At 43.9% G+C, this 13568-nt stretch overlaps 2 protein-coding genes across 4 annotated transcripts in view; one reads left to right on the top strand and one right to left on the bottom strand.

Moving 5' to 3' along the window:
• The window catches only part of LOC107373924 (lethal(3)malignant brain tumor-like protein 4), a 103911-nt gene extending 91118 nt beyond the window's left edge, over window positions 1–12793 (bottom strand). For 2 of the 3 annotated variants that reach the window (XM_054738735.2, XM_054738737.2), the window contains exon 1: window positions 12712–12793. The gene's annotated coding sequence lies outside the window, so the exon portion shown is untranslated. Of the gene's footprint in view, window positions 1–9692; window positions 10132–12711 lie in introns of those variants that run through there. The other variant, XM_054738736.2, reaches the window with a different exon arrangement.
• LOC107373862 (uncharacterized) lies at window positions 3431–3985 on the top strand. Its single transcript, XM_070553568.1, has 3 exons — window positions 3431–3646; window positions 3727–3792; window positions 3893–3985. Exons 1-3 carry the CDS (start codon window positions 3431–3433, stop codon window positions 3983–3985), a joined length of 375 nt encoding a protein of 124 aa, XP_070409669.1.
• Window positions 12794–13568: the final 775 nt, after the last annotated feature.

Here is a 13568-nt window from a genome sequence, read left to right as displayed (position 1 = left end):
AAAATCCATAAAATTGTTTAAAAAACGACGGTTACCAACTTGCTGCTCTACCTCTATCTATGGGTGTTCCTCAAGGGTCGATACTGGGCCCAGCCTTATTCAGAATCTATATTAATAACATTGTTCATGGTGTTGACAGTTCTCATATACATTATAAGCAGATGACACCCTTTTATATGCATGCAGTTGTTAGTCAAACACAGCTTTGTCCTCCTTGCAACACAACTTCAACATGCCTTCTCCAACCTTCATCTTCATTTAAACAAGTAAAACAAAGTTCCTGATCTTCAACCGGAACTTTCCACCCTAGTTTTGTTTCCCTGGAAGGTACAGAGCTACAGCTCACCAGTTCCTATAAGTATCCGGGCATCTGGCTGACAGCACACCTTCATCTGACATTCACATGAATTCATTACTTTCTAAAGTCGAGTCTAGAATTGGGTTTCCATAGCAACAGGTCATCCTTTACTTGTTCTGCAAAGCAAACCTTGGTCAACATGACAATCCTTCCATCTTAGATCACGGTGACATCATTTATAGGACAGCTTCCTAAAAACTTCTTCATAAACTCGATTATTTATCACTCAGCAACCCGTTTGGTCACTGCTGCCCCTTTCACTACTCATCATGTGATCTGTACTCACTCATTAACTGGTCATCCCTCCATTCCTGCAGGATGTTACATCTGTATCAGTTCATATACAAAACAATAATTGGTAGAACCGTCATATCTTCTCTCATTACTCATCACTTCCAACAACCAGCACCATTTACGCTCCAGTAACTTCATCTCTACGGATATTCCCAAAGCTCGCACCTCCTTTGGCTGCTCCTCATTCCAGTTTGTTGCTTCCAACAACTGGAATGTTGGCTTTTATCTCTGAACACTTGGCTTTTCTCTGTCACTGTGCAGCACTACATTGCTTTTATTGACAATTTTAACATTTTCTGGGGGAGGAGGCATCTGTTTGGGCCAGACGGACTCCATTTAAATAGACAAGGAGCTTGCACACAGCCTGGCCTGTCCACGACCACCTTTGTCCGACACACCAGCCCCAGCTTCACACCTTCCTGCCCCCACGTCCTGAAGCCCCCCTGGTCCAGGCACCTATGAACCCAGCTCTGTTTTTAACAGTAACTCACATATCGGACTTGGACTTTTTCAAACCACTCACATACCTGTCATCAGCAGAGAGCGATCACACAAACATGAAACTAGCCAATCCCACCTTAATCATCTCAAACAGTTGTCCAGAGTCATACAGTTCCCTCATCCCCAGCCACTGTTAGCATGGCTCTTTTAAATGTTCGCACTCTGCTGAATAGGGATGGGTACCGGTACTCGGTACTTTAATAGCACCGGTTCTGACATAAACGGTAGTAACCAGACCGAAAAGCAACGCAGATTTCGGTGCTTCATTTCGGAGATGTCAATCATCTTGGACTCGAGTAGCCACTCATTTTACTTTTCCGGTGATAGTAGGCGGGCCCAGCCAAGTGCGTATTTAATTAGAGCGGACCTACATTATTTATCAAAATGCCGAAGGCGAAGCGGTCGAAAGCGTGGCTGTACTTCACAGCAAAAGATGCAGACTCAGCAACCTGCAACAGGTGCTTCAAGGTGATACTCAGTAAAGGAGGTAACACCTCTAATTTAACGAAACACCTGGTGACGCATAGCATTTTTTTAAAAGCCGAGACATGCACCGTGTTTGATAGCTTGCAACAGCGAAACCTCCCACCGAACGCATCTACTGTCGGTATTGGAGTTAGCTTTAGCAACGTTCCCCCAGAAGAACCTGGAGAGGAGGAGAATCGTCCTGGCACCAGCCGAGCCCCTCCCGCTGTAGCAGAAAAGTTGACAGAGGATGGCGGCAGCAGCAGCCGCTCTTCTTTGGGTAAGTAGCTTAAAGTAGTTTATGTGTATTATACGTTGAGCACACATTATTAAATGAATGCATGTAGGGTGAGCTAGCAAACACGGTCGTAGCTACATGCTGCGTTCTTTTTGGCAGAGACTCCCTTCACGCTGGCCAAGAGGTCTAAATTGACCAAAGAAAAAGTGGAGGAAATACACAGGGCAGTGACGACGTTTGTAGTCAAAGATCTCCAACCATTCTCAACGGTGGAGTCACCATCATTTAGGTAAAAATGTTGCATTGCTCTGATATAAAAATAGTTTTGTTCATAGCTGTTTAGCTTTGCAAGTGCTCTGTTAATAATTGGTACAAATAAAGGGTGGGTTACATGTTTTTATTTAATCTTTTTTATCTGTTTGGAAAAATAACTACATTTCAATTTAAATTCAAATTTATTTGTTTCTATTCAGGGAGATGTGCACTGCCCTTAATCCGAGGTATCAGCCCCCATCCAGAGACGACCTGTCCAACACATTTATACCTGCATGGTATTCTGTTGAAAAAAGCAACCTCATCCAGAAGTTGGCTCAGGTTAACAAGGTAGCAATCACCTGTGATGGATGGACTAGTGTTGCTCAGGACCATTTCCTCACAGTCACAGTTCATTACATCTACAAAGGCAGGATGATGCAGAATGTGCTAAGCACTGAAGCAGTTTATGAGTCACAAACAGGTCTGGTAGTGGCTAAAGAAATATCAAGCGTTGTGGAGCAGTTTAACTTAGGACAGAAAGTAATTGCTGCCACTGTAGACAACGCCAGCAACATGGATGTTGCTTTGAAAAACTTGAACTTTTTGAAAGTAGGATGCTTTGCCCATACCCTAAACCTAGCAGCACAAAAGGTGTATGACATTCCTGCAGTTTCCAGCTGGTGTGCCAAAATCCGCTCAGTTGTGGTGTGGCTCAAGCGTTCATCCTTGAGCAAAACTGTGCTCAGAGAAAAGCAGCGACTCCTGAGTAAGTAGCATATGCAGTTACACATGTAAATGTATTGTTAATCATATTACCTTTTTTACAGTAATTCAAAATACATTTGTGTCTGTCTGTGCTTTAGATTTGCCAGAGCATAATGTCATTCTTGACGTTAAAACGCGCTGGAACTCTCTCTTCCTGATGGTGGAGAGATTTATTGAGCAGTTTGATGCAATCCAGGCAGCTGTTCTGGATCAACGTCTGAGGAAGCCAATGGAGAAGGACAAGTGAGTGAAGGACACCAGCATCACTTGTAAGTGCTAAATTATTTCATTTCGTCATTTACCTTAAACATTGTTAATAATTTTCCACAGGCTAGAAGGCTTCACGTGCACTGATCTAACGAAAGCAGAGATGTTTATTAAGTGCATGCAAGTCCTGTACACATCAACCATGTGTGTGTCAAGTGAGAAGTCGCCCACATGCAGCCAAATCATCCCCATCCTGAAGAAGCTGGAGGCACATTTCAGGCAATCCGATGAAGACACCGTTTTCACCTCATCAATGAAAGAGAAAGTCTGGGTAGTCTGCAGAACATATGAATACTAACAAATATAGGGGTAGCATTGCATTTAGGTATCAGCTTCTATATTATATACTTTCTTTAAAGGATGAAAACCTTCAGAAATTTCTGAAGGAGGCCACTCTGATGGACCCACGTTTTAAAGGCAAGCTAGATGAAGGTGAGGCAGCTGACATCTGGGACAGGTTGGAGATGGCAGCAGTTGCAAATGCCACAGCAGCAGTTGAACAGGTATTTTCTGCACAACATTGTCCTTCTGCATGATGTAGTTTCCATGTTGAAGGAGTGTTTTTTTATTTATGTGTCCATAGCCTCCCATAGAGGACCCTCAAGCAGACAGGGTGATGGATGACGCCGAGATGAAGACGGAAAAATATGTAATTTCTGAGTTTTTCTAACCCAACCATGTAGTCCTACATTCTAAAAGGGATCTTTGTTGTTTTGACAATCCTCACACTACTTATTTTTGTTTTCCAGCCAAGAACGGTCCAAAAGTCAGCCTTAGAAAAGCTGTTTGAGGATGAGGACAGACAACTTAAGGAGGATGCAGCCTCTCATACAGCGGGTTGAGTCCCTTCCATCACGGAGCAGGTACAAAAGGAACTTGACATATACAAAAGACTGCCAAGAATTCCCTCTGGACAAGACCCTGTGGCCTGGTGGTGGAGTAAGAGGGATACACTGCCCAACTTATCTGCCCTATCCAATACATACTTGTGTGTCCCAGCCTCATCAACACCTTCTGAACGTGTTTTCTCTTGCGCTGGGCATGCCATCAGCCAAGAGCGATGCCGAATATTGCCAGAAAAAGCTAACATGGTGATTTTTTTGTAAAAAAATATCAAAAAATAAAATAAGAGGTTTTTGGAAAACTTGTGTATTTTTACATTCTTTAAGCACCGGTTCCGGCACCGTTTAAGCACCGGTACCATTTCAAAAGTACCGGTTTGGCACCGGTATCGGATAAAACCGAATCGATACCCATCCCTACTGCTGAACAAAACTTTTATTACAAACGACCTGATTTTAGACAATAATCTTCAAGGTTTATTTTTAACAGAGACCTGGTTGAGTACGGATGCTCCTGTTGTTCTCACAGAGGCCTCCCCACCAAACTTTATTTATTCTACCAGGAATGGGAAAAAGGGAGGTGGAACCAGTTTTATATGTTCTTCTACCCTTTCTGCAAAACCTGTTATTTCATAATGTTAACACTTTTGAAAATAGAGCAGCTGTTTTTAACATTCCTCAGATTTTATGTGTTACAGTTTATAGGCCTCCGAAGCACAGCGCACTTTTTATTCAAGAATTTTCTGAGTTTTTATCATTTCTGCACAACTCCTTTGATAGGATTACTTTAGCTTGTGATTTTAATCTACATGAAGATAACCTTTAAGACCCTTTAGCCACAGAATTTTTAAACATCTTGAACTATAAGGATTTATTCAACATGTCGCACAGCCGACTCACGACAGAGGACACACCCTGGACTTGGTCATCACGTATGGCCTGTCCACCGGTGTGTCCTCTGTCGTGGATTTAGCTATCTCCGATCATTTCTGTGTGTGTTTTTAACATCACCAGTATAATTCAGCAGGAGACTTCTGTGAGAACTGTAATGAAACGCCATTTAACCGTTGAAGTGGCTGCTGGTTTTCTGGAAGCTTTTAAAAAGATTCCTCCTAATAATTCAACTGCCCCCTGTGATCTTACTCTCAACGATTTTAACAGTCGGTTAAAAGCTATTCTGGACTTGCTTGCCCCATCCAAAATCAAAAAACTAAAGTTCACACATACATTTCCTTGGAGAAATGAAAATCTAAAGCAGCTAAAGAGAACTTGCAGGGTGGTAGAGGAGATGGAGGAAACACAAGATCATAATAAATAAGTAAATATATAATGAACAGTTAAAATTATACAATAAAGCAGTTAGAGAGAGTCCAGAAATAATTACTTTTCCAAAATCATTACAGAAAACAGAAATAATCCTAAAACTCTTTTTTCTACAATTGCTAATATTTTAAATAGTCATTCTAATTCTTGCCAGAAAACCCCCTCAGACAGTCTTTGCAAGGAGTTTGCAGCCCACTTCAGAGGGAAGGTAGACACCACCAGACGGAATATTTTATCCTCCATAAGTAATAAGGTTTTAGATAGATCTGAATGCGTGTCTATACCAGAGGAAACACTGGGCAGTTTTGTCTCAGTTGAAGCTGAGATTCTTGATAAAGGTTTCTCCTCAGTGAGGCCCACCACATGTGTTCTGGACCCTATTCCCACAAGGTTTTTAAAACAATTTTATGATTCTTTTAAAGATGATATCTTAACTCTGATGATTTGCTCCCTTCAGACGGGGGTCTTTCCTGCTGCTTTTAAACGGGCGGTGGTGAGACCCCTGCTGAAAAAGGACAGTTTAGATTTTGAAAAACTTCCGACCGGTGACCAACTTGCCATTTTTAAGCAACATTTTAGAAAAGCTTGTGTTAAATCAACCTAATGATTTTATTAACACTAATGATGTCCTAGAGAAATTTCAGTCTGGTTTTATGGTGAACCACAGCACCGAGACGGTCCTTCTGAAGATTTTAAATGATTTTAGAATAAATTATGAAGCCGGGAGGGTGACAGTGTTGGTTCTACTGGATCTAAGCGCTGCCTTTGATACAGTGGACCACACACTTCTTTTAGCCCGCTTAAAACTAGGGATGCACCGATCAGGTTTTTTGCTGCCGATACCGATATCAAAGAATGCTGATCACCGATACAGATCACGTGGATTGGCCAGAAATTTTCTACAACATTATAATGAGTGCTACAAACTACATAATCTGGGAATAAAGGAAATGTGACGTAATGTAAAATGGTCTGTATTAAGGTTGTCGCGGTGTGAAAATTTAACCTCACGGTTATTGTGACCAAAATTACCACGGTTTTCGGTATTGTCGCGGTATTTTTTTTAAACGTGCTACATTTTCACACAATTAAATAAACCCTGTATGTCAGGAAATATTGTCCTCAGTTTGTGTCTAAATTTAGCCTAAAATGTGTTATTTTGTAATTATGTTGTTTATTTGTTTACATTTTTCCCCTTTAGTCTTTAAAATACCAATATTTGCCCATAACTTCTTATTTTATGTCTGTTTGATGTCATCGTTTAAAAATATTAGACCAGATGATACTCAGTACTCAAGTAGCCTTCTAATCAGATACTTTTTTACCCTTACTTGAGTAATAAACCCTATATCAGGAAAGTATCGTCCTCGGTTTGTGTCCTTCCAGTGAGCTTTGCAGATGTGGGAAAATGTCATCAGGCAGTAATCGTTGTTAAATTCATAATTATTCTCGGAGAGAGACCAACTCTCATCTGACCCTGGGAGCCCCGTAATGCATAGCGTCATTTCAACATGGCGGTGTCCGCGACACGGTTTATATGCAGGTAGCGGCGCTGCGGCTGCTTTATATAGCGACTCGTTGCATTCTCCCTCAACCCAAATCCTCGGATCACGCATTTTAGCTAAAACGCTAACGTTAGCTTGCCTTGCGTTGACTGCAGAGTTGTGGGTGATGGTCACGCAGATGTGTCATGAGATTTGAAGCGTTGCTGCCTTTCACAGACACTTTTTCTGCTCGTGCTGCAAACAGGATAGCCGTCTTCTATCAGCTGTCCCTCAGCATTCTTCACATATCCAAAAGATGCCCGTACTTCCCACTTTGTCTTCTTTGAGGGATAATAAATGTCCTGAGCGCTGCCGTCTCCTCCTTTGGCCATTATTTCAGCTTTGGCTTCAAGAAAGTTTTGGTTGTAAACAACAAAGTGCGCATGTGCCGCCGGCAACTTCAGCAGATGATACGGTGGCTGGTAAGGGTCAGCGCGCCTACACCGCAGCCACGGTAATCCACCAAGATAATATAGTTTTTTAACAACAAGACGGCTATTATTATTGTCAACTTTTTTTTTACCAGGGTTTACCGCTACACTGGTTACCGTGACAACCCTACCTGATCGTCTGCTTTGATCTATTTTGAAAATTCCGATCAAAACCGATAGGGGCGCTATCGGCCGATTACGATCAAATGCCGATCCATCGGTGCATCCCTACTTAAAACAGATCGGCTGCTCTGGTGCTGTACATACATAGTTCACTTCCTACCTCACCGACAGGACAAAACCTGTTCCTCTGGGTCCACAGCATCACATGTGGTGTACCCCAGGGTTCAGTTTTAGGCCCAGTACTTTTTAACCTCTATATGCTCCCTCTTGGCGGCGGCATCAGGAGACACGGGGTGAATTTCCAGTTACACTGATGATACACAACTGTACATCTCTGTGTCTCCTGATGACACACAGCCAATGGATGCACTTTTTAACTGCATTGCAGGTAAAAAAATTCTAATTCATATAAAATGCTGTCCAAAAATACTATTTGAAATGCTTATTGTGGATATTTGGTTTTAAAACAGTAGTTTTCTAGTAAAAAGTGGCCTTTCTCAGCAAAGCTTCTAAAAAGGCTCCTTTTTTCTAAATGTGAACCTCTGACGTAACCAGAGGGAGGTAGAAGCTCGGCGCTGCCTCAGCTCAGTGTGGGGAGTGGCTAGTTTTAGGGTAGAGAGGTCGTGTTATGGAGTCAGTGTGTGTTTGCTAGTTTTGGGTTGTGTTCATGTTGATAAACTATACTTTGTGAAGGCTGAACCAACTCCAGCCTGTCTGGACGAGTCCACGGGTTTCCAGATAAGAGGAACAACGCCTCTATCTCCGTGCCTGAGGGCGTTTAGTGCAGCTGAAAAGACGGACTTCTGTAGCCCACATCGGTCAGTACCGGGACAGGGAGGTCCACGCTGGGCTCCGGAGATCCATGGCGTGGTTTAAAAAATTTAATGCGTTTTTCTGGAGCTCAGATCACCGTCAGAACCAGGTCAGAACCGACCACCAGAAGAGACATGTGGCTCAGTGGACCAGTCGAGCTGGTTTATGGGTTGGAACCGGATCAGAACCGTGGCCTGGACCACCAGGAGAGGATGCCCAGCTTTTAAAAATACCAACTCGACTGGCTCCCTGGTGTTTGGGTTGGATCCAGCTCACAGAAGCCCGCATGAGCTCCAGAACCGGATCTGAGGCGTCTCTCTCTCTAAGCACTAAACTAGGTTAGGTGAATGGATATTAGTGTGTATGAGACCGCTGACAGACGCTTATTAGTATTAATATTAAATTAACTGACCGATACTCCTTTAACTGTCTAGTACACGATAGTAATCTGTAGAACATTGTGATGCTAGCACACGAGTTTAAGCTAACATGGCTAATTCACCTGCTGCCCCCCGCAGCTTCTCCTCCTTAATCTCTCTGCTTTGGCTGATCGTTTCCCCCTCTGGTTGGTGTCTGCTCTCTGGTGCGTGCAGCAAACTCCTAACTTTGTAGTTTTGGTCCATCATGAGTATAATTAAAAGCATGTTAAGTGTCCTCTGTGTCAGCGCTGGCATTAGGTCTATATTTTTCTCTGGATTAAGCTAACAGGGCTCCCTCAGCTGACGTCACTTGGATTGGCCAAAAAAAAAAAAAACCTTTCTCACAAAAATGACTCTAAAAGCCTCAATAATTTATGTTTGTGTAAAAAAATGATTAAAACGAGTTTCTATTATGTTTCTCTAGACATTGGTTCATGGGAGTCTCTAACCTGCAATTTGCTCTTTAAATCCTGGATGGCAGAAACCTTTCTCCAGCTCAACCAGGACAAAACTGAAGTTTCAGTCAACTGTCCTGAGACCCAGAGAGAGATAAACTTTTACCAAAACTACAATCAATGTCTTTTAATCCATTTTCACAAGTGAAGAACCTGGGCATGATTTTCGACTCTGAGCTGACTTTCATTCCCCACATTAAATACATCACTAAATTAGGTTTTTATCATCTCAAGAACATCGCCAGAGTCTGCCTTAAGCTTGGTTTATGCTTGACGCATTCACTTTCCGCTTGGTGATGCGGCTCGAGGATGGAACGCGCTTCACAACTCGCAGCGTTTATGGTTCATGTGGCTCGTCTCTGCGGTGAGCCAATATTCTCCCAAACTGTAGGGGGCAGCATGGAGCTCTACGGCATGCATCCAACACTACACCATAGTAGAAGTAGAAACTGTTGTTTACAACATGGCATTTCAGCATTTTTAACAGCGTCCTCGTCTTTTCCGACAGTGCGAGTTATTTCTCTCCAAGAATTATTAACAACATGTTGATCACGGTGATCTCTGAGAGCTGAATCATACAAATGTCTGTATTTACCAACCTCTGCCATACTAGTTCTTGCCGGTCCGCCATGTTTTTCCATGTCCGACCATTAGAAATTTTCCCAGGTCAATCCCGGTGGCTGCCTGGTGGGATCTGGGTCCCTGGGCTCTGCTGAGTCCCCGCCGGGGGTGGTCGCCCCTGGGTCCCGGGCTCGGCCGGCTAGGGGGTGGGAGGCGGCGGGCGGGCCTGTGGGCTTGCCGCTGATGTCTCCCGGGACTCTGCCGGCTGCTGGTTGTGGCCCCCCAAGGCGATCCTCTGTGCCTCTCGAGGGGGGCGGGGGCCTTTCTGGTTGCAGTCTCCTTGGGGTTCCTGTGTTCTGGGGCAGCGCCTGGATCTCTGGGACTTGGAGCTCCCCCCGTCTCCTACGCATCTTTGGGGGCAGATCTGTGGTCCCTCACACTCTCTATTGGACGCTCCTATAGAGAAACCTTACATAAACAAGCGCGTGTACACACACAGGTGCTCACATGGTACTCTCATAAGTATGGGCTTGGGAACGTTCAACACAGGTCTTAAGGCTGTTGTTGCCACTAAATGCACTGTGATTTATTATCGTGTGATTGTTCAGTTAAACAATGTTGATTTTATATGTCATCATCACGTTGACGCAGTGATAGCTTGCTCCTGATGCATTGTTGTTGTGTCCCTTTTTTTTTCTTCTCTTCTCTTTCTGCAGGTCTAGAAGCAGACTCTTGTTCATTACTGTTTATTTTTGTGGACCCCCTCCCCCCCCCCTTCCCACCATTTGTCTTTTCCTTTCTCTTTCACCTCTGTCTCCGTGTCTGGTCGGAATTACAAAGCATTCAACAACAATAACAATAAAGTTTTAAGTATCAGGCGTGACATTAAAAGCAGACACTTTGATGCTCCACCTGAGAGTAAGTCTGTAAGGCTTGTCACCAGCATTCAGACATCAATTCTGCTTGCTTCACAGCCAGACAGGACACAGAAAATAAATTAAATAAATAAATAAATAAAAATAATTTAAAACACATTGTTTTGTAAAAAAAAAAAAAAGAAATTTTCCTAGGTGCGCGTTGCAGAAATTTTGGCCCGTACGGAGATGCGATGGAGGGGCGTGGTTGTTAAAATGACGCAATTTCGCCGTGCGGACATCGCGGACGCGTCGAGCAAAAACCAACCTTTAGACCGGGGACACACTGGCCGGCGAAGCGCCGGGAGGCAAAGTGCTCACGAAATTCGGCCACTGCTGCTCAGTTCAGACCAGACGCTTGTTTCTCCACTCCGGTCGAGGCGCACCTCGTAGTTTTTCTTTTAACCACTTGGTGTCCTCCATTTCCTCTCCGCCTTTTCTCTGCTCTTTTCCTCGACACCCCCCTCCCCCTTGATGTTTCTGTGTGTGTGTTTGTACGTGTGTGTGTGTGTGTGTGAACCTATGGTGTGAACCAGTTGTTAATAGCTGGCCTACGACTTTCTGCCTCCCCAAACCACACCCCCTTCACGTGGTCACACACACACACACACACACAAGTTCGGGGTGGGTGTGTGTGTGTGTGTGTGTGTGTGTGTGGTTTTTATGCAGTGTCTGTTTACAAACACATTTGACTATCGCAGAATTGTATTTTGAAATGCTTTATTTTGTTAAATTTACCGGCCTGCCTCTTATGTCTAGGTTTGACTTCCTGCCAGAATTGACGCGGTTCACCTGCGGCTCACAAAAAAATAGAACAGACGCCGAAACGATCGCTGCACGGCGCGGGCTGGAGCGGTGCGGGCTGGCGCGCGTCGCTTCGGTGGCCCATGTGGTCTATAGAATAGGATAACAAGGGCGCCGAATGAAGGCGGTCCCAATTTCGCGGCGCTTCGGCGGCCTGTGTGTCCCCAGCGTTAAGGCTCTGGAACGGGCTGCCGGAGGACCTCGGGGCCGCAGAGAGCATTCATGTTTTTCTGTCCAGGCTCAAGACCCTCCTTTTTAGTTTAGCTTTTAACTGATTACTATTTATTGCATTGCTTGTTTTACTTATTTATTTATTTTAATTAATGTTGTGTTACACATTAATGTTGTTTAATTTCTACAATCACATTTTATTGGATATTTTACTATCCGTATCAGCTCTTGTGATTTTATATGTTACGTATTTTAATCCTTCCAGTGTTTCCTCTGTGGAGCCCTCTGCCTCGGGACCGGTGGTCGGTGGAGGCGGCTGGGGCACTCCTTGGGTAGTGCCCAGGTAGTGGTGGGGGTTGCCACCCTCCCTCCCAGGGCGCTTGGCTGCTGCTGTGGATCTGCTGCTGTCGAGGCAGATGGCTCCCTTGATGGCGTGTCTTTTAATACTAGTCCAATCTGAGCCCAGCCTAGTGTTTACTGTGGTTTTTTAATGTGTTATGTGGTACGTGTGTGTGTGTGTGTGTTTGTTAATATTTGGTGTGTTACAATTCCACTTCTAACTCTGAGGAAAACCCATTAGTTCTGCTTGTTCCATTAAAACTATTAATACAGCAGCGTACTTATTATTATTTTATTATTAAGAAGAAGAATCAGATTAAAACCAGGTGGAACAACCCTGACAAAATCTGCCTTTTCCACAAACTCCATCTTGTTCTCCATCAGAGACCTGATGTTCCATGGCAACACCTGGAGCCACCAGGACTACCTGGACCACAAACACCAGACCTTCTATGCTCCTGCTGCAGATGGTGAATTCATGTTAGGAACACAAACATCATCAGTTTGAGTTACACAAACCTATTTTGTAGTTACACCCCCCCAAGTCTTCCCTTCATCGGTTGCCATGGAAACAACGGCGCACTACAGGACGCCGCGGGTTGCTCTTATTGTGAAGGCTGAGCGGAAGTACAGCGTGCTCGTTTGAGCCAACAGTTCAAAGAAGAAACAAACAGCGGATCAGGCGCTGATCCGCGGCTCCTACCGGCAGCCGTCAGGCTTCACCGGCCTACAGAAGCACCGGGAACGGGCAGCGGGGAGGTGACACAGAGCTCGGTACCGGGAGCCGCGAAAAGACGGTACCAGAACCGAAGTTTAAAGCCAAACTTACCGAGTGTGGTGATCCGCCTGACTGCGCTGTCACACATAACAACACGGAAACTGGAGGACTGAGAGCTCAGTGCGCATGCTCGTAAAAGGAAACGAAGAGGAGGAGGAACTTTTCTGGCCTCCCTGTTAATGTGTGTTGTGTTGTTTTGGGTTCTGGAGGAAGGTTAACCCTCACCTTGGTGACGTCGTTACAAAGACACAGATGTTATAAATACAAGTTTAATAAAACTGAAAATATATTAAATAAAACTGAGCAAATGTTTTCACCCTGTTTGGAAGCTGAGTAAAAGCAAAGCAGCTCTGATAAATCTCGATTAAAGAGCATGCGTCAGAATGGAACCACTGGCACATTAAAAACGACATTCAAATAAATGAAAACATCAGATGATGACAGCACAATTCCAGCAAGTTGGAAAATGGAACATTTTAATATTACTAATATGTTTATAAAAATTAACACCTCGTGACGAGGCTGAAGTTAGCTTCCGATTCGGGAAACGGCTAAAGGGCCATTATACCCAATTTTTCTCTACTCTGACCATCTTTAATCTGCTCTAGCTCAAAAACTACAACACCCACACGATTCAAACCTGTTCTGGATTATCCTACTATAATTGCAGATCAAATAAAACACAGTTTGGGATTTGTGAAACCTTTCCCTGATTTGTGAAACCTCAACAAAGTCTTAAAAAATCGGTCTGCGCATGCCCCAGTAGCACAAGTCATCGAGCACAGATAGTCAGACTATCTTGAAAATATTATTGTAGAATATCTGTGTGATCGTGTTTGTTAATCGTGGGATTAGTTGAACAAAAGGGCAAGCTGTGGTTACAAACAGATCTTCCAAGCAGTTGCTGC

The sequence above is a fragment of the Nothobranchius furzeri genome, chromosome 7 (assembly GCF_043380555.1).
Source record: "Nothobranchius furzeri strain GRZ-AD chromosome 7, NfurGRZ-RIMD1, whole genome shotgun sequence".
Taxonomy (NCBI): domain Eukaryota; kingdom Metazoa; phylum Chordata; class Actinopteri; order Cyprinodontiformes; family Nothobranchiidae; genus Nothobranchius; species Nothobranchius furzeri.
The sequence above is the reverse complement of the archived record's forward strand: the minus strand, read 5'-3'. Positions and strand labels throughout refer to the sequence as shown.

Bases quoted from the DNA above. Each gene is read 5' to 3' on its own strand.
- LOC107373862 (XM_070553568.1), top strand. From the start codon at position 3,431: ATGAATACTAACAAATATAGGGGTAGCATTGCATTTAGGTATCAGCTT. The intron at 3,647-3,726 runs GTATTTTCTGCA...ATGTGTCCATAG, and splicing joins CCACAGCAGCAGTTGAACAG to CCTCCCATAGAGGACCCTCA. The intron at 3,793-3,892 runs GTAATTTCTGAG...TTTGTTTTCCAG, and splicing joins AGATGAAGACGGAAAAATAT to CCAAGAACGGTCCAAAAGTC.